Genomic DNA, 21,557 nt, shown 5'->3' with positions numbered 1-21,557 from the left:
CCAAACGATGACCGAGGGTCCAGGTGAGACATATATCTGATATACAGGGTGTCCCAGCTAAATGTGACCATATTTTTAAAAAATATATATCTCACTTTTTCCGAGATGAAATCAAGTGCAATATAACATATGCTGAAGGGCACTCCCTAGGAGGGCACTAGCAGACTCCTAAGGCAATGTCTTAATTAACTTTCAATAATTAACTTTTTAATTATAAAAGCTACGAAATTGCTCCAATGAGGACATCTGATCTCTTCGGTCACCAGATACCAAAGCCGTTTTCAGAACAAAAATCCGTTCGATAGATCGTCCGCAAAAAATTCGTGAAGGAACGCCATCTTTTTGCTTTATTTTGTTCATTGGGCATCTTCGAAGAAGCGGCTTTCCTTCACCCCCAGTGTGAGAGAGTGAAAGAGCACAGTGCCGCCTCATGCGTCGAAGATTAGCTTTAACTTGTGGAAACAAAACAAACACAAATGTATCGGGTGACTCTATCGCAACTGCCCTTATCTTGGGCTGCATTTTCTGTTTCCTTTAATCTTTTTCCAGGACGCAAGAGGCGATAGTGTGCTCTTTAATCCTCTCGTATTGGGGGCGAAGGAAAGACGCTTCTCTAGAGATGCGCAAAGAATAAAAAAAATAAAAAAAATTGTGTTCCTTCACGAATTTTTTGCGAACGATCTATCGAACGGATATTTGTTCTGAAAACGGCTTTGGCATCTGGTGACCGAAGAGATCAGATATTCTCATTGGAACAACTTCGTAGCTTTTATAATTAAAAAGTTAATTATTGAAAGTTAATTAAGACATTGCCTTGGGAGTCTGCTAATGCCCTCCTAGGGAGTGCCCTTCAGCATATGCTATATTGCAATTGATTTCGTCTCGGAAAAAGTGATATATATATATATATATTTTTTTTTTTTAATATGGTGACATATAGCTGGGACACCCTGTATGTGGCGGAGGAAGAGATAGCAAAACAGACAATAACACGCTGGTCGTTGACGTCATTGAATAACAGACAGGGAGTCCGACTGAATCAAGACCTTTCCAAAAGAAGAAGGAATTATACTGAGAGCCAAAACATAGCTAAAAATTCCCTGTCATACAGCTGTGTAAAGTCAGGGACTCGTAGCGGGAACTGATGGCCTGGTACGGAAATGAAGATTCCAACACGAGCCCGTTCTAGTGCGACAGATGTGTCCGTCGCCACTCTCCGAGCAAATTTTTGTTGTTTGCAACAATCGAATTCTGGCCCTGGGACAGAAAAGTGGACACAGCGAGTAGATGGAAGCGAGTCTTCAGAGGGGGGGCTCGAGCCTCCAGGAAAAGGGTATCATTGGCAGACTATCTGGGCAGACCTAGGCAGAGTCGAAGAGCCTTTCTTTCCAAGGTATAAGGATTGTTTAGTGGCTAGTCGGGAAGACGAGAGAAGAGGACGCATCCAAATTTAATTATGGGCCGAATGTAACACCTGTAAACGTACAGCTAGGCAGAAGTACGCATGCCAATACGAGGGCTGGAGCAGCGAAGGACGACGCCTAAAACGCGGGCAGCCTTCGCATTCAGATACTCAATATCAGGCGTGCAGGCCATACCTGTCGTCATACCTATTCCCAGGTACTTGAGAAGTCTCGTTTGCCGCACTGATTTCATGCCGACATTCAGATCATTATTCACCGCATCAGTCAAGGGAAACACAATGACAGCACATTTCTCCATGTCCAAAGTCAGGTGCACTGAGCCAAACCATGTCGTCAGCACGGGTTGTTGAGAAGAGTAAAACCGTCTATGTGAGCTGTGAAATAGCCTGTCCGATAGAAAATTCCTGACCCAGGAGAGTATTTATGGCGTGGTATCAATATCCATGAGTCGCTGCATCAGCACCAGAGGTGGGCGTTTGTCCTCACTCACAGCCCCGCCCTCACCTCAATTTTCTGGGAGAAAAATTTTCCTTACCTCACCTCACCTCAAAATTTTTCGAAATTTTTTCCTCACCTCACCTCAAAAATGTTTTGAAAATTTGCTTCACCTCACCTCAATTATTGATTGAAAATTTTTTCACCTCACCTTACCTCAAAGGAATTTTTGAGAGTTTTCCTCACCTCAGCTCAATTTTCTTCGAAATTTTCCTCACATCACCTCACCTCAATTTTTAAAAGCTATTTGTGTATTCGATGTGAAGATTGTGCATTCGATGCGCGTTGGCTTTGAGTGACTGCCAATGTAAATGCATATACCTCAAGCGTGAGTGCATACTGGGTGCGGCACGAAACGTGTCATTTGACGACAAGGATGCAACCCGAGGCAGGGAAATAAACAACAGACAACAATTTCCTCAGATTGTCACTCACTGAGGAAATTGTTGTCTGTTGTTTATTTCCCTGCCTCGGGTTGCATTCTTGTCATCATGAACCAGCTTGTCTGCGCCCTCTCTCTGTTGTCGAGTGTCATTTGACCATTATAAGAAAACGGCTTAACGGAAAAATATGGGGTAAACAACTTTCTTCTGGACATTTAGTTTGTCACCAAATACAAATAGCTTCATAAATTTGCCATTGAAACACATTTTCGAAATTGAACTCATGAAAATGCTTAGTCAATGTAACGTTATTCTTTTCTTTCTTTTTTTCTTGCTGGAGGATTTGGCCTAGTCAATCATAGAAAACGCTTCGTGGAACGATTGTTATACCCGTAAAAGTTGCGCGGAAATTGAGGTTCAGTTGCGGGTATGCGATTGACGCGCAAAGTCTGCGTCAGATCAGCGGCGAGAGAGGCGGGCAGTCGCCGCCCAGATGAGAGACAGAAGCTGCGGAAAGAAGGAAATCCCGTGTACGCGCGGGAAAAGTTTTCATAAAGTGCGCGTTCATAAATTTTTCCTCGCCTCACCTCCAAAAATTTTCCCATAGTTTTCCTCACCTCAAAATGTTTTTGAAATCTTTCCTCACCTCACCTCAGAAACTTTTTGAAAAATTTCCTCACCTCACCTCACCTCAAACATCACCAGAAAAATTTGCCCTCACCTCACCTCAAATATCGTGAGGTGAGGGTGAGGTGAGAATGAGGAAACCCTCACCCTCGCCCTCGTGAGGATGCCCACCTCTGATCAGCACCATATGCGCCGTACTCCTTGGCGAGGGTCACGAGAGCCTTAGGGTCACAGGGTCAAGGAGCCGCGACTCATGCCATGTCACGAGCTAGTCGTATTTGTCGCCCAAGGCATGTGTTCGCCATCCATATCGAGTAACTTGGGCAGAGTCCTATTTGACTGGCATTAATAATTCTTGCAGATTCCGCATATGTTGAAAGTCTTCGATGGATGACCCGCTCAACCATCTTACAGAGGGTAGAAGTCAACGCCGTAGGCATAATATTATCAATATCCAGCCCCCTTTGCAGGACTCTTCTTGACCATGTATCATAAAAAAAAAAAATAATAATAATAATAATGTTGTTGTCCTTGACTAAAATTACACGGGCCAATTTCCATGTCGCAGGGTAGACAATGTTCAGCAGGTCAGATGGATGGTGCGTCCAGAGCATCTTCAACGTATGATTGGCAATCCCATCAGGGCCCGGTGCACAATTAGGGAGGACACGTACAACACTCTCCAGCTCCTGAGTCGTAACTGGGGAGAAACCAAAAACGACACCTGAAAGGCACTGAGCCAATGGGGGACAGAGTTGCTGAACCTTGCTGCAAGGTCCCTTACGACCTTCTGGAGGCACGACCGTGAATCCGCCTCAGAGAGGACAGTAAGGCTCGATGAAAGCGAAGAGAAAGAGCCACGGATTGCTGCAGTGTGTCTATAGAAAGCATTGCGCGCATTTGGGGTAGACAGAAAAGAGTTCTGTCTATTATGAAACTCATGTTTTGCAGCCGCCATTTTGCGCTTGCAAGTAGCCTTGAGGAGCTGAAAATGCTTCCAGTTTGCATAGGACGTATTGGCTAATACTTGCTTCCAGGCTACCTTTCGCCTTTTGTAGGCCTTTGCACATTCCACCAGTGGGCATACGCAGACAAAGTTCTCTTCGCTAGACAGAATGGAGGTTGTTCTGCGGATCGAGAGATAGCGGAAAGGATATATTTCGCTCGATCCCCAGCAGGCAGGCCCTGACTCTCTTGGAGGGTTGACACCGACGAGAACGTCGAAACACACAGGGAGATGATCGCTCTTCGTACTACAGCCGACTGTCTCCTATTTAGACAGCCGAAACAGAGATGAGCGAGTGACGTCCAGCGCAGACTGCACAGACCAAAGAAGAAACACGGGCTTTCCATCATTGGCTACTGAGGCGTTGTGTTGACAGATCAAGTTCCACAACGCACGCCCATGGGCGTCGGTTTTCTTTTCCGAGAGAACACGATGCGAATTGAAATCACCTGCAACAATAAATTCCCCTTATATCTTTGAGACAGCAGAATTAAGGGAAGTAGGGGACTGGAAACCACCAGGGTAATATGCGCATTGTTGAGACGATGTGGTTAGGCAGGTTAAATGGCAGATTCTGAAGCCATGTCTTCGTACACAACGCGAGACATATGAACTAGTGTGGTAGAAATGAGCGTTAACAACCCGCCTAAATTTGTGCACCTCATAAAGAACAGTCATCGTGCAACCATGACGCATGGTAGACTTATTGCCTTCGCAATGTTGTGCATAGAAAGAGACATTCTTACACAGCATTATTTTACAGAGATCATTTTATATAATTAGTAAGGAATTTGCGGAAGAGGATCCATTTTACGATAGCAGAGTAATGTAGCTTGAAAGATAGTTGATGGAAGACATAAGATATTAGATTTTAGGAAATGTAAACTGAAAAAGATAAAGTGAATCACTCCTTCTATATACAGATTGGTAAGAGACGAACAAACTACTCTACAGCGAACTTTTTCATGTATGTATATCGCACAGAATTGTCGCACCGAGGTTACAGGTATCCCTATGGGCATAGCCAACTGTCCACACAAATTGCGGTCGTTGATATTGTCGTTTTCACCTACGTGAATCAGATGACGACACTGAAGAAGCACGTGCGGTAATACTATGGCGGGCTGGCCCGCCATAGTAATACTCCAAGAGGCCCAGAGAGACACTCCAAGGACTGGAAGCTGCTTTTGTTTTTCTTGGGCAAAAGAATAATGTTTTCCAAGTGAGCAGCGTAAGCAAGAGCTTGAGAGGAGAACATGGTAGTGATAGTAACCTTCCACAAATGAGTATTTACAGCTTCATATGCATTACGAAGTAAATAGAGGCCTCGTGGACAGCTCAAAATATCGTATTTCGCTTATCAGGACGCCTCGCTATCTGGATATTTTCGCTTGGAACAGGCAAGTCCGGATAAACGGGAGTCGCCCATATTAAAATATTACTTGCATTACACTATCACATGCTCGATAAAATTCAGTCGCCACGCCACATAATTAAAAGAAATGGGGTGCATAGAGCGAACACGGAAGGAGAGACGACAAGCACTTTTACTGCTAACAGAGACCAAACACGCGGGGGAGAAATGACGTGAGGTGGGAAGAGTTTAAGCTTGTGAAAGGTAGAAGGATTTTTGTTGTCCTTGCAGATTTTAGAGAACTTTGTATGCGTCCTGGTGGTGGTGGTGATAGTGAAAGGGCCCGCCGTTGTCGGCCTCACAGAGGTGGGCAACGTCTCGACTGATGCCCTGGGGGAATGTGCGTCCTGGGCCTTAATTCTGCTACGCAAACCAGATGGAGCGCAGCTCGCAGTGACGAATCAGCCCAGCGATTGCGTTATCCATGATTAAGCAAAAATCGTTAATTCATACAAATTAACCATCATCATCAGTTCTGTTTGCTGCTCTTGCTGTGCTGTATTTCAACTCATTATATATATTACGCAGGGAAGACATTCACTTGGGGTTGCCTATACCGCACACGATTTAATACACTGATTCTTTTTTTCTACACCGGCGTTGGATACTTTTTGGATACTTACTTTTAGGACTGCGTCGAAGGCTTGTCCAGAAAGTCCTGCCAAGGGGTTCTGGAGAGCTTGTGTTATATTCTTGTAATTTGTCTCACGCGTAGTGCTATCCTCCTATATCTACATAACAATATCAACTATTTTATATTATATTACACGATATCACACGATTATATATTACTGTTATTTTGCAGCGATGGCAGTCGTATAACGTGAAAGATTGGAGAAGGACAACCTGACTCAAGCTACATTTTATTCCATTCGCGTGCACTTTGGGCGATGAGATTTGTACGTGCAGCGTTACTTCACTGTTAGACATAGCTTCACTACATAAGCAGAGCAAAAGACGCGGTGGTCGAAAAAGGATGGCCTCTTGACACGGCCGCGCGAAGTTTGCATGGTTGTCAAATATAAGAGAAAGTCCGCTGCAATGAGGAGCAACAGGACCGACAAAGTTAAAAGCATGGACGCAAGTTCCCCCCCCCCCTCCCCGCACACACACACAAAGGAAGAAAACATCGGAAAGAAGATTCACGGAATGGTATTGACCATTACGCTGGGGCGATTAAAAATCGCGAGCGGACGAGTCTCGGAAGCACCACTACTGTAATATGCTCTGTTCTATTGCTCTGCTGTTTTATTGCATCGTAATTTAAATATTTTCCGTGATGCCCTGCAAGAGCTCAGGGACGTCTCAAAGAACCTAAGAAAAGGACTTCTCTCGGGTCAGTCGTTATAATAGAAAACATGAACGGGTGATCCGCTTTAAAAATCTTGTCCTGGCGTACGCCCATACAACGCTGCTGAATCACAACCCCGGTTGCAGCTGCAGCTTCGGTTCCTTCCTCGTTGACTTCCACAAAGGCCTTGTGAACCACCTCGGACACCTTAATATCATTGCATGCGCTGATTCCTGTCAGGTCAGCCGCATCTTCGAACGCTTGCTGCATTCCCATCTTACGCAGTACGCTCTTCAATGTTGTTTCCTGTTCCAACTTGAACTTAGGCAGGTACAAGTGAACGCTCCGTTTGGCCGCAGTATTGAAGACGAGAGACTCGAATTTCTGTGGCGTCAGTGCAGCTTCAAGAAATGTCAGACCCTCAATATCATCTGGAAGCAATATAACCATGGCCATATCATTGCCCTTGTAGGGCAAAGTTAGTGAGGTAACTTTCAAGTCCTTACACCGATTAATCTCGAACCTTCCTATCTGAAACATCATCTCGACTTTACGTGAAATTTGCGAGGTTTCATAGAACTTCGTCTCTGTGGTGAAACTTTCCTTGAATGCTCGATCCCAAGGCCCCTTGAAATAAACGGCGTTCACAAGTACCAGAGTGGTGAAGCCATCCACTACCCCGTGCGGAAGGAGGTCCCTTATTTTACCTTTTGTCGCCTCGGCGACCCAGAAGTTTATCTGCTCCCTAGATCCTTCTGCGTCGCTTCGGAAATTGACGGATACGGTAGTGCTGTCGTACACGTCATTGAGGAGCTTACAGAAATCTTGGAGTGGAATGAATGTTTTATCCAGAAAGATTCGGTTGGCTATGTGGAGTGTAGTGTCTTGGGTAAACCTCTTGAAGCAGTCTCGAAGTTGCGAGAAATGCTTCTGGAGCGGAAAGTCACTTGCCAGCCGCATGGCTGACATGATCTCTTCAGCTGTATTACCCCGTGCGCCCGCAACTGTCATGGCAAGTGCCGCTGCTATGCTGAATGGGGAGAAGAAGACGTTCCCGCTCTCACTGGCATGTTCAAGTTCAATATGCTTGTAGATGTCCAGCCCAAAATTTAGCAATTGTGTCGTTGGGATACAGGCCATGATGGAGCGATGGGTGCTTGGCAGGTCTCTGAAACAAAGGCAACGAATCAAAAAAAAAAAAAAAAAGAGAGTCTCTGGACATATGTTCTTGTGCTTCAAATGAGTGCACGAACTGTGCGCACCGGTTATTTACGTATGCGTAAAGCTAACGGGACTACGAAAGAACGGCGAACGCTGGTGATCTACAGAGCGAGCGCGAGGGCTCCGTTCCGCGCCATCTCTGACAAATCCTCCTCGCGAAAAGAACGCATAGCAGAATGAGGGGGCGTCGTGGCACATCACACTCCCCTCACGTGTCCATTGAGGTACAGCGGCACAACACAAGTATGTATAAGCGGCGCGTGAGCTGTGAAGAAAAAAACAAACAAACAAGCCACGGAGCCTTCACCGCGTCACGAGGGCATCATGTGGACCATCTGCGGCTGCTATCTCCCAATGTTTTTTTTTAATTTATTTATTTTTATTTGTAAATTTGATTCACAGATATTCACGTTTTCCGCGAAATCGACGCCGCACAGCGGTAAAACTCGGGACTAGCTGATCCAGGTTCACATGGCCGACTCCGCGTTCACTTGCGGAGAACTTGCTGCTTTTCACGTGGGCCGCTGAGCTGCGCCCGTATTTTGCTGTTGAAATCGTGGGTGAAGGAAACAGTGCAGACGACGACCAGCAAATTAAACCAAACGACTTTCGTTCTGTGCCACAATGCGACTCTGCGCGCAAAGGGGCAGCAGTTGGTCTTTCCGCGTTTTCTTCCTTCCACACATGGAATACCGCCTACTCTGACGCATCCTCGGAAGAAATGGATTGAGAGACTAAAAATCGCAAACCTGTTACATACATATCTGATGGACGTTCTTTCTTTTTCTTTTTTCCTGAAGCACACTTCTGTGCCGCTCACGTCAGAAAGGGAAATTAAACCTTGCCTGGGCAAAAGAGAACAAGTTTGTTTTAAACTTCAGTACCCATTATGTGTACGAAAGCGAAGCGCAAGGGATAGCAGGAAACCGTATGCCAAGCCAGTGTTGTAACTGTTCATCTGAACCAGCGCGTTAGATCACATGGGAAAGAATGTTGAAAGAGTACGACGTTTCGTTAAAGTTGCCCCAAAACATACGCACCACTGACAACACGGGTATCGCAACATTCCCTGTTAATTATAAACTACATTCGTATACACCTGTAAGAGAGTATGAGCACAGCTGTCGTGTGCTTGCATGACATCGCGCAGTATACTCGCTGCGTGCTATTTCGGCCACGCGACCAGTAAACGTGAAATTCACCTTCACGGAGTGTCGTTGATCAAACACGCCGGAACTTCGCAAATCATACGCGATAACTATAGCCTTCTTTTTGGACAACTCAGTTACGCCTGCCAAAAGTACGAAGCAGCGTTTAATACTCGTTCGCCTTCAACGCATAGAGAATCAACATTGCAGTTCAGAAATCTCAAAATCGAAACTAAGCGACAACCTGGATACGTCAGCCATGTTGGAGTTTAGACCTACATGTCATAGACCACCTACATGTCATACAAATAACGCACCGAAGAGCGAAAATATAAATAAAGGGGCCGTAGAGAGACCGTCAAGCATTTAAGAAATAATGGTACGCCATGGAAGAACGCAAGTCATAATATCCAAATATACCTTTCGTTCGGCTCTTGCCAGCTCAGTGACCCGTATAAATGCTCTCAAAGATTAGCAACTAGCCTGCCTTTCTCCACCGTACGTCACCTGACTACGTAGCCTTTTGCTGTCCAATCGAGGGGCCGAGCACCACACTCTGGACGAACGTGACGTTTCAAATAGCTAGCTAATAAACAGGCCTCATTATCAGCTGTGAGGCGGAGTGCTCCATTTGTTTCTGTGGAACTACATTTTGCGCTCGGGGATTCTGAAATTCAGCGTAACAACATCAACGCCTCCGGCTGGACTAAGCAATACCGATCGCCTAATTCTGACGCGCACGTCAACAATTGGGCTGTTATCATATGACGCGATTCGAACCCGGCTACGTCCCAGTCAGGACATGACATGGCCACACGTTAACCACTGAGTGCTAACCACGCTAACCAAAGTATGGCAGCGCAGTCGTCGGAACCATTCGAAGATGGCGGGGATGCCGAAGATAACCCATTGCGCACCTGAGATTCCCGAACTCCAGCGCCGGATAATCACTCGCGCTCGCAGTGCGCGGCGTGCTAGTGCGCGGAAAACGTAGTGCGGGTGCGATATCTAAATTGAACGAGTCTCTTTTCCACTTTCAGTTTGTAACTGTGCAGATTTCGAATCGAATAAGACTCACATCCATCTAGTCAATTTCCGCAAGTGAAATAAAATCCGTTGATCGTAATTGGTGCGGAAAGCGCCACGTCAAAATGACGCAAAGTTAGAGCGCAGAGCAGAGCTAAAATGCGAGAGAGTGCAGTTGATATTTCATCCGTATGCAAGCGGCTTTTGGATTTTAGCGCTGGTAATTACAAGGAGCTTTCACTGCCTAAGTTGGAATAATACAACGCAGAAAAATGCGCACCTTCTATACCTCTTCACGGTCCCTTTAAATGACACCTCATTGCTCCTTGTCATTGCTCAAGTAGCCAACAACAACAAACAAAAAAGAGCTAAATTACATAATGACGTGCTACGCGTCGAAGCACCCCATCCGCACAGGGTGCCCACGCGATAGGGCTGGAACCAAAGTCGCTTGGAAGACCCTTGGAAGGATTGAAGCGGAACCAGAGACAAAACGGATTACCAGCCGAAGAAACGCTTGAAGTGATCGACGAGTGACAGGCCCAGTGTCATTGTGAATGGCCAGGACTTTCGTGGAAGGAGCCGAATGCCATCCTGCGTGGATACCAAATGCGAGAAGTGGAACGTCAAACTCGAGTTTGGCGGTAAGTACGACTCGCGTCGCAAGCGAGTGAAGATCTGCTAGAGATGAATACCATGCTCTTCCGAAGGGAGCTTTCCCCGTGCCCCTGAGGCACTATAGAAACCTAACCTAACTCACCCGTCTAAACTCACCTGATCCAAAACTGCTAAAACCGCTGCCACCTCAGTGCCCCCTGGTGCAGTTTCGTTGCTACGCTGCAGCCAAGTCTGGATGCGTTCGAGGAGCAACGTTCTGCAATGCCAAACTTATGACAGCTTGCGAATCACTTGCGCCACGCGCAGGTGACGGCAGCTGCTGATACAGATGTTGCTGCAGCATAATTAAACCAAAACACTTGGGTTTGAGTTTGATTTTTAAAAAAAAGAAGAGAAAACGAAAGATATTGAATTCGTCACTTGTCAATGCACTTGTTAAGAGAGCAGACTGAAGTTGATAACGGGTGCAAATGATGAACTGATTGTAAATTGTAGGATAGAATAAGTTGGGGCACGCTGTGCGGAGAACGTCTGCAACGGTGACGGGAATGCGTCTTTGCAAGCAACACGTAAACCTGCAACGAAACAAAGATACCATGCTAAATTGCTGACGTCCTTCCCTATCAAATCCGTGTTTTTAATGCCCTAGCATTAGGAATGTCAAAGTTTGTGTCCGTGTATGAGATAGCGAAGCTTCACCGAGGGAGAGGTATAAGTAGACATGCAAAGGGGATAAAAAAGGGTGCAAATGGAGGTAAATGATTTGAAACTGAAGTAGTCCAAGGTAATTAAGAGTAAGAGGTATAGAGTAATTGAAGTTAATTAAAGGTAATTAAACGCGATTAAAGCAAGATAGTTAAGTTTAAAGGTGATGAATGTAAGGTATATGTAATTAAGAGAAATATTAAATGAAATTAAGAATTACGGAAGGTAACCGCGGGATACTGGAGGTAATTAAATCTAATTAGCATTAGTTAAAGTGAAATTCAGAGTAATTCAAGTAGATAAACATAATTAAAGGAAATTAAATGAAATTCAAGATTACTTCAGGTAACCTGCGGGTTATCTCAGGTAATTAGATCGTAATTACATGATAATTGAAAGTAATTGAGAATAACTAATATTTAATTGAATGCATTTGCATGTGGTATTTGAAAAAAAATCACGGGCGATTCAGCAGTAAATGCGATAGAAGTGCATTAGCATTACAGGGAGACTCCGGCATAATCCGAAAGTATCATAGTGGCTGTGTAAATGTAAATAAGTAGGATACATTCTTCCGAAATGAGAAGTACAGTTGGTTTGCCAGTCGGGGACTCGTTAGTTGCCGAAAGAGCTACCTCGACCCTCCCCCCCCCCCTCCAAAAGAGCTGGGAAGCTCAAAACGAAACCGAAACTTCTGAAGGTTCCCTCTACTACCTCCTGTACCATGCGTGACGTCACCGGCAGTCTCATGTGGGTCACCGGCCGTTTTTCGGGCACGCACTTTAAAACTTCTTCGTAGTCGCGTGGATGACCAGTCGTCTGCTTCCTCGATTTTGTTCTAAAATATATGCCAGCGGTAACAACAAAACCTACAGAAAGCCGTGCACGAGGAATATCGGTGAGGTGAAGCACAGTGTTGCTGGACTGCTTTTCCGTGGAGGAACGCCAATCACCCAAAGGACAATATTCATTTTCTAATCAGCTGGACCACTTGTTGGACCTCAACATGTTTTTGGTGCGGAGGCTTCCTTTAACCGCCGTTTCCGATCTATATTTGACTTCAGGGTATCCACTTCAGGTTTAAACCCAACTTCCGGTTGTCCACTTCTAGTCGAAACCCGACTTCCGGTTGTCCATATCCCGCCTATACTTGACTTCCGTTATGCATTTCCGGTCGTACTCGACTTCCGGTTCTCCACTCCGGTCTAACATGACTTCCGGTTGTCCACCTCCAGACAAGGCTTCGTTCCTGGTTTGACACCAATTACTGTATGTAAGTCCATTTAATTAACCTTTAACTAGCCTCAATTACTTTCAGTTACCCTGTAATTACCCTTTAAAGGAGCTAGGAAAGCACTTTAATCACTAGCATTTTTTTTTAACCAAGTGGTTAATAAGCATATTAAAATGCACCATGCGAAGTAATACTATCAACAGGTGCATTAATATCCCAGAATTCGATTTTGAAAATCGCGACCGTGCGCAACGGTGGCAATACCCGGAACGAGCCGTCGAGCCGCTTGCGTCATTTTGACGTGAGAAAGGTGGAGCCCCTGATTGGTTTCGAAGAACGTCGTCTGCTATTTTTCACTCGGAACCCCGCTGCAACGGTGGAAGACGTTTCTTTTGCTTTTTCTATGGTTTATCAGATACAGTAAACGAAGACTGGTCTACAGACACTGTTCAAGGTTAGACCGTGAGATTGTAGAGGCCTCCTCATTGAACTCCCCGAGCGAAGTCAACCAAAAATCGGTCAACCTCTCCCCGCTTGACCTTGCTTTCCCTAAAGGAGCTCTGAAAGCCATTTCAAAAATTTTCCGTTCCGAACGCGTTGTGGAAGCAGGTAATTTGATGATTAAAACGAAAATTTTCTCTGTGCGCGATGTTTTTCGTAGAAAAAAAGACACTTGAACATCGCCGCGCGTGTTCCCACTCGACTCGCTCCTCCGGGTCAAACGAGGAGGAGAAAGAAAAAAACGTCATTGGTGACGTAATAAAAGTGGTGCGAAAGCGGCGACCGCGCTTCTATCCGGGTCAGTGTTGACTGGTTTTCTTTTCTTTCTTTCCGTTTTGCTTTCACCCTGCTTTCCCTCTGTCAAGGGATGAATAAGGGAGGACCTCGATATTCATGGTCGTGAAACACCCGTTCTCGAAATTCATGTTCTGGAAACAAGGAAAAGGGGAAATGCTGCTTCGTAAGATGTTATGCCGCGATTAAGAACATAACATCACTATTTAACCACTCAAATTCAGGAATTTTCTATGTGTGTTCAAGTCGCCTTAGCGAACGAAAGACACATTTAGAAGCCATTTGGCTTAGCAGGGCGGCATGTTGGTTGGTTAGTTGTGTGCTTGCAATATTATGGGTGGGTTAGTCACAGTTTGCCGTTGGCTGTTTTCCGCGCGCAACATGTGCATTTTATAGTCAGCTAAAATTTACGCTAGTCACGTGTTGTTGCACGCTGATATGTCGTCGGACGCAAACTTAACCGGCGTTGTCGGTCACTATATGGTGGATAAAACTGATGCACTATATGGTGACAAAACAAATGGCGTCGAGCACGGATGAACTCAAACTTGCGTGTCTGCGTCGTCCACATTTGTAGTCTTCATCGGCCAATTCACGTTTAGCTCGATGGTTGGTAAGTTGACCATAAATTGAGGTGGTCTTATGACACTGCTTGGCTATGTTGGTGTGTAACTCAGGCAATGAATGTTCAACTCCTGATGCCACGATGTGCCGGCGACGGCATATTGCGATATTATCTGACAACGGTATTATCTGGATTGTATCTGACAACGTATGGGCAAGAACACTCCTCCAGCTGAATAAGGAATTAACTGAATGGCTAACAAAGTTGTTAGTGAAAGTGACGGGCACTAGTGATCAAAGCGAGTTAGTGATATAGCGTATATTGATATAACGACATAGCGGACGGAATTAGTGGTCATAGCCATGCAGCGATCATTTCGAGGCGTGAAGTGAAGCAGCGCTTAGTGCCGCACTGTGTTTATACGTATTGCCACCAACAACACAACAAGAAACAGTCACCACGATAACGAGCAGCATACAAAACACAGACACGGACAGAACAGCGTTCAACTGGCACCTGAAGTTTATTTTCATAATCCACCTACTCCGGAAGGTCGCTTTAGGGAAAGCAAGGTCAAGCAGGGAGAGGTTGACCGATTTTTGGTTGACTTCGCTGGGGGAGTTCAATGAGGAGGCCTCTACAATCTCACGGTCTAACCTTGAACAGTGTCTGTAGACCAGTCTTCGTTTACGGTACTGTATCTGATAAACCAAAGAAAAAGCAAAAGAAACTTCTTTCACCGTTGCAGCGGGGTTCCGAGTGAAAAATAGCAGACACGTTCTTCGAAACCAATCAGGGGCTCCACCTTTCTGACGTCAAAATGACGCAAGCGGCTCGACGGCTCGTTCCGGGTATTGCCACCGTTGCGCACGGTCGCGATTTTCAAAATATAATTCTGCGATATTTATGCACCTGTTGATAGTATTGCTTCGCATGGTGCATTTTAATATGCTTATTAACAACTTGGTTCAAAAAAATGCTAGTGATTAAAGTGCTTTCCTAGCTCCTCTAATGCGACCTTCCGGAGTAGGTAGATGGGGAGAAATCCAGCGAACCGGTAGAATGTAGGAAGGAGCCTGAGGCAACTCCTTCCTTCCGGAGTAGGTGGATTATGAAAATAAATTTCAGGTGCCGGTTGAACGCTGTTCTGTCCGTGTCTGTGTTTTGTATGCTGTTCGTTATCGTGGTGACAGTTTCTTGTTGTGTTGTTGGTGGCAATACGTATAAACACAGTGCGGCACTAAGCGCTGCTTCACTTCACGCCTCGAAATGATCGCTGCATGGCTATGACCACTAATTCCGTCCGCTATGTCACTATATCAATATACGCTATATCACTAATTCGCTATGATCACTAGTGCCCGTCACTTTGACTAGCAACTTTGTTAGCCATTCAGCTAATTCCTCATTCAGCTGGAGGAGTGTTCTTGCCCATAAGTTGCCAGATACAATCCAGTGAAATCTATCGCAATATGCGGTCGCCGGCACATCGTGGCATCAGGAGTTGAACATTCATTGCCTGAGTTACACACCAACATAGCCAAGCAGTGTCATAAGACCACCACAATTTATGGTCAACTTACCAACAATCGAGCTAAACGAGAATTGGCCGATGCAGACTACAAATGTGGACGACGCAGACACGCAAGTTTGAGTTCATCCGTGCTCGGCGCCATTTGTTTTGTCACCATATAGTGCATCAGTTTCATCCACCATATAGTGACCGACAACGCCGGTTAAGTTTGCGTCCGACGACATATCAGCGTGCACTGAAACAACACGTGACTAGCGTAAATTTTAGCTGACTATAAAATGCACATATTGCACGCGGAAAACTGCCAACGGCAAACTGTGACTAACCCACCCATAATATTGCAAGCACACAACTAACAAACCAACATGCCGCCCTGCTAAGCCAAATGGCTTCTAAATGTGTCTTTCGTTCGCTAAGGCGACTTGAACACATATAGAAAATTCCTGAATTTGAGTGGTTAAATCGTGATGTTATTTTCTTAATCGCGGCATAACATCTTACGAAGCAGCATTTCCCCTTTTCCTTGTTTTCAGAACATTAATTTCTAGAACGGGGGTTTCACGACCATGAATATCGAGGTCCTCCCTTATTCATCCCTTGACAAAGAGAAAGCAGGGTGAAAGAAAACGGAAAGAAAGAAAAGAAAACCAGTCAGCACTGACCCGGACAGAAGCGCGGTCGCCGCTTTCGCACCACTTTTATTACGTCACCAATGACGTTTTTTTCTTTCTCCTCCTCGTTTGACCCGGAGGAGCGAGTCGAGTGCGAACACGCGCGGCGATGTTCAAGTGTCTTTTTTTCTACGAGAAACATCGCGCACAGAGAAAATTTTCGTGTTAATCATCAAGTTAAGTTACCTGCTTCCACAACGCGTTCCGAACGGAAAATTTTTGAGATGGCTTTCAGAGCTCCTTTAATTACTTTAGGTAACCGCAGGTTACATGAGGTAAACTTGAATTCCCTTGATTACCTTTAATTATATTTACTTGCCTTAATTACTCAGTTCCCATTCAATTGACGTTAATTACCTTTATTGCATTTAATTACCTCCGGTATAACCTGAGGTTACCTTCGGTATTCTTTAATTTCATTTAATCTCAGTATCTCTACGCATATCTTACATACATTGCGTTTACACTCCACTTTCTTGTTTTAATTGCCTTTAATTACCTCTAATTACGTTCAATGACCCTTACCTCTTACTCCCTTAATTACCTTCGACAACTTCAATTTCAAATCATTTACCTCCATTTACATTTACCCACTTATGTCCCCTTTGCATGTCCACTTCTACCGCTGTCTCGATGAGGCTTCACCATCTCACACACGGACACTCACACACACACACATGCATACATACAGCTTTTTCCATATACACTCCTAATGCTCACGCATTAAATGTCGAACCGGAAGCCAAGCATACGCCGTAGGTGGACAACCGGAAGTCACGTTACACCGGAAGTGGAGAACCGGAGGTGGAGCTGAACCGGAAGTGGGTACCGGAACTCAAGTATAGACGGCAGTTTAGACCAGAAGTGGATACACGGAGGTCAAGCAAGGACCGGAAAGGGCGCTTAATGCTAACGCATTTCTCTCGCATTTACCGCTAACTCGCCACTTAATTTTTAACCCATGTTATCTTCGATAATGCACTTTTTGATATGTTCTATGAAACCGGCACTTTTTTTTTTCTTTCGCGAATAAAGGCACCGTTTTCAACACTATATTCGCGTTCAAATAGGGCGTGAAGAAGGTGTATATGACGTAAACACCTCTTTCAACACCTCACTTTGCACCCTTAAAGTAGCACAGAAGTCATTTTTAACACCCTGTTTTCTTCCTATAAAACTTTAGGTAGGCCAGTAAGATGCACCATGCGACGTAATTCACACCGCAGAGTCATAATTATCGCAGAAATTGAATTGAATTTAAAATACGCCACAAAAAGCGACCGTGCGCAACGGCGGTGAAGAGCAGTACCAGTTTGTGATATGCCTGGAACCTCGCGCTGACGCTATAAGGAGAACGCTCGCTGGTTGGTCTAGAGAAATGTTGTCTGCTACTCGGCTGTCCGCGTTTCTGAAAAAGCCTTTCTCCTGGCTCGGTAATGATTCGGCCGCTCCTTCTATCCCCAATTCTCCGAACTGGCAAAACTGGTTTACGCCGGCAAAGGGACAAGGCGCTGACCCCCACTGACAGGCGAACCAGAACGAGTTTTCCTTATAACGTCATCGGTGACGTGGCATCATACCTTCTCATCCTCGTTATACCTGGAGTGGCGAGTAAAGGGTGGTGAAGTGGTGGTAAGAGTGGTGAACGCGCGGAGCCATGTTTATGTGAGTTTTTTTTTAAACAAACTGCACAGATCAAAACCTTTCGCGCTGTTCGGTAAAATGACACACACACTTTCATCAGACGTCTTAATCTGAAATTTTTTTGGGTGGCCTTCTGTACTCCTTTAATGATCGACAAGGGATAAAATGTCGCGTCCGTCGATATTACACCTTCAGTAATGCTGTTTTTACACTCTTTGCTTTAGTCTCAGGAATAGAAAAGGGCGTGTTTCTAGGAATACACATGTTTTTTTGCGAATTAAGCTGTAAATGTATCTGCGCAGAAGCTATTGCTAGTTATAACAGCCAGAACAGGGCTATACCTCGCGCGACAACACCCATTTCACACAGGACCGTTCTAGCATACTTATCAAGGTATACGATATTTCCGATTCCTGTAATTACCATCGATCGCTTACTGAAAAGGAAAAACGAGTTAGTTAGTACCAGTGCTCGCCATGCGCTTAGTCACAGCAATATCTGAGGTGGGGTAGTAGGATTTCCATGGTGGCGTGTGTGTCTTCCCAAACAGTCTTTGTGTAGGGGACGTGGAGGTGTATGTGGGTTCATACCACAACACTTAATTATGGTCACTCTTCCAACGTCTACCGTCTATGGTCACGTTCTCGTGCAGGTACAGGAGGTAGACGAACCGTGTCCAACATTGGGCGCGTTAAGTTGGCACCCCGGAGCGCGAGTGTTTCATACCCCACTGGCTCAACGCGGCACATGCGCCATCGGCGCACTCCGGAGTGTAAGTCACCAACGAGTTTTTCGCGCTCCCAGAGAGAAGCACACAGAAGCACACTACAAACGCTTCAGGCTTGAAACATTTGGTGTGACGTATTGAGGCAGCATATTCCAGCTTCGGTCGCACGAGGGTGGTGTAAGCTTGCGGTCGGACAGAAGGAGGAGATAACCTAAGGTTGCGCCTAATGAAGCCAAGGGTTGAATTAGCGGAGCATGTGATATTTTTAATGTGTTCATTCCAAGATAGGTCAGAGGAAAGAGTCACCCCTAGGTACTTGTGTGACGAAGCCATAATGGGGGTGCCGCAGAGGAGGTACACGTTTGATCGAACGGGGGTGCTACGAGAGAAGGGCACGTAACAGCATTTACCTACGTTAAGCTGAAGTTTCCATTCAGTGCACCAGGATGAAACGACACTAAGGTCCTCCTGTAGAATGGCAGTGTCTAACGAGGAGTGAAGATGGCGATACAGAACACAATCGTCAGCGAATAGTCGTAAGCGGGAAGATGCGTTATGCGGAAGATCATTAATGAAAATGAGGAAAAGAAGAGGACCGAGCACCGAGCCTTGCGGTACGCCCGAAGTGACAGAGCTCGGAACAGACTCCTGCGAGTTTACAAAGCACGTCTGCTGGCGATCCTTAAGAAAGTGCGCAATCCACACCAGCAAGTTGGAAGGCAGGCCCAGACGGGATAATTTATGTAAAAGCCGGGAGTGTGAGATAGTGTCAAAGGCCTTGGAAAAATCTAAGAATATGGCATCGGTTGGTATGCGGTTATCCATGTTACACTTAATGTCATGTATGAAGCAAGCCAACTGTGTGTCGCATGAGTAACCCTTACGAAGTCCGTGTTGGAGTGAAAAGAAGTATGAGTTAGATTCGAGAAAAGCATAAATGTTTGAGTAAATGATGTGCTCCATAATTCTACAGGGCACAGAGGTGAGGGAAATGGGACGGTAATTGAGGGGGTCTTGCTGACTACCTCTTTTATAGACAGGAATGACCCTCGTCAAGCCCCAGTCCTTATGTACTGTACCGGTAGACAGAGATTGTGAAAAAATGGCAGACAAAAATGCACTACTAATGAGCTTCGTGCTTTTAAGCACTTTAGGGTTGATCAAATCGGGCCCTGGAGCAGCAGCTGATTTGAGACTCTCAATGATATTCACAGTACCGGGTACAGAGATCACAAGGTCAGGCATGGATACATATTGTTGAAATGTAAGGAGAGCAACGTTGTCCTCTTTGGTGAACACTGAACAGAACGCGTTGTTAAAGGTGTTTGCACATTCGTCATTTGAGATGGTGTTACCTTCTGTATCGTGAAGCACAATTTGGGTGTTAGTGGTAGGTCTAAGTGAACTCCAGAACTTTCTGGGGTTAGTGGACAGCAATTTCCGCATTACGTCATGGGAAAATCGACGTTTTGCCTCGGATAAGGCACTTTTGTACTCTTGGCAACAGATTTTATTTTTAGATGCAATATCAATGGAGGATGACGAAGTACTGGCCTTGTACAAGCGTCTTTTTTTTGCGGGCGAGGCGCTTTAGATGGCAGTTGTACCATGGGGCACTGGAGGACACAGGTATCTTTGCAGTAGGAACATGTAGATCAACTAGGCTTGTTCTTAAAGAGGGACCAGTCCTCGTCCACATCACGCGACTCAAAGTCAGAGATAAAGCTATCGTAGAAGGACGTGAGTTCTTCATTGATAAGGTCCAAATTGCCTCTGTCATACAACATAATAGTTTTCACAGAGCGCTTTCGTGGAGGGCAATATAAATTCAGTGGAGCATAGATGACAGAATGGTCACTCAAAGCACCCACACATGAGAGTTCACCAAACAGCTCAGGATCAGTGGTCAATATCAGATCCAAAAGGGATGCCGAGGAAGTAGTGACACACGTCCGAAACGTGACAATATGCTTCAAGTTAAAGTCTAGGCACATGTTGAGGAATGCTTGGTGCTGCAAGTTCCCCGCAGAGGTCGTTGGCCAGTTTATGTTAGGGTAATTGAAATCACCGAGAATAATTACTTTGGACCTGGGAAACTTCTTAGTCACGTAACTGAGGGCATTATAAAATTCGGCGACAAAAGAATGAGAGTTGGGTGGGCGCTAGCAAACACAAAACAACAAGTGCAAAAAGGATGTTTTCACAGATACGCAAGTCATCTCAAGATTACAGCAAGGTATAAGCACAACGGAAGGTTCAAGGCTACTCCTGACACCAAGAAGAACTCCGCCTCCCCTTCTATCTGCTTTATCACATCGGAACAATGATAAGTCAGTAACATTAGGAAAAACTTCAAAATCGTGAACAGCACTTGACAACTACGTCTCAGTAATGGCAACGATATCACAGGAGCACATATCAATGATATCACACAAATCATCTTCCTTCGGAATGAGGCTACGGATGTTTGACAGCAGGATACCAATGCGATTATTACTGCTTTGACGACAGCAAGAAATGCCTAGTTATCTTTGTATTTCTACAACGCATCCCTTATCGGCGTCGTAGACAAAGCACTTATTGTCAACAAGTAATTTGTCAAACCGTAGCTTAAAAGGACTATTCAAAGATCGTGCATCGTCCAGCAACTTCCTCCTAGCTCCAGTCAGAGCTGACTTTCTTCACTTTTCAACTCGATGCTTATTTTGTCGCAAAAATGAATCAGCAGTTTTCAACCGGTCGGGATGCTTGCTAAAAGAAGTCTGCAGAAAGAGCTGGTTATATGTGACTGCCTCTTCAGGCTAGTCGGTGAAGGGAGGACACCGTAACCAGCATTACGAAAGTTGTCCCAAAAAGGTGTAGCAGTCAGTAATGGTCATAAACCACAATACCATACATCTCCGACATGAGGAAGCCCCAAAAAGTCACGTCGTAGCCAGCATTACGAAAATTGTCCCAAAAAAGTGTAGTAGTCAATAATAGTCATAAACCACAATACCATACAGCTCCGACACGAGGAAGCCACAAAA

The 21,557-nt window shown here is 45.2% G+C and overlaps 2 protein-coding genes across 6 annotated transcripts in view; both read right to left on the bottom strand.

Moving 5' to 3' along the window:
• LOC135388272 (uncharacterized) overlaps positions 1-21,557 on the bottom strand; it is a 363,678-nt gene that overhangs the window by 292,665 nt on the left and 49,456 nt on the right. The gene's annotated exons all lie outside the window — the stretch shown is intronic.
• LOC135390014 (leukocyte elastase inhibitor-like) lies at positions 6,200-10,997 on the bottom strand. Of its 5 annotated transcripts, XM_064620036.1 has the most exons (4): positions 10,810-10,997; positions 10,538-10,629; positions 8,622-8,706; positions 6,200-7,808 (listed from the first exon to the last, which is right to left on the bottom strand). In XM_064620036.1, exon 4 carries the CDS (start codon positions 7,778-7,780, stop codon positions 6,644-6,646), a length of 1,137 nt encoding a protein of 378 aa, XP_064476106.1. In that variant the 5' UTR covers positions 7,781-7,808; positions 8,622-8,706; positions 10,538-10,629; positions 10,810-10,997; the 3' UTR covers positions 6,200-6,643. The 5 variants fall into 5 exon arrangements, with proteins under 5 accessions (XP_064476106.1, XP_064476105.1, XP_064476107.1 ...); XM_064620035.1 differs by lacking the exon at positions 8,622-8,706; XM_064620037.1 differs by lacking the exons at positions 10,538-10,629; positions 10,810-10,997 and adding an exon at positions 10,413-10,433.

Source organism: Ornithodoros turicata, chromosome 3 (assembly GCF_037126465.1).
Source record: "Ornithodoros turicata isolate Travis chromosome 3, ASM3712646v1, whole genome shotgun sequence".
Lineage (NCBI taxonomy): Eukaryota > Metazoa > Arthropoda > Arachnida > Ixodida > Argasidae > Ornithodoros > Ornithodoros turicata.
This window is presented reverse-complemented; position numbering and strand designations above follow the sequence as displayed.

Excerpts from the sequence above, each read along its gene's own strand:
- LOC135390014 (XM_064620036.1), bottom strand. The coding sequence starts at position 7,780 with ATGGCCTGTATCCCAACGACACAATTGCTAAATTTTGGGCTGGACATC.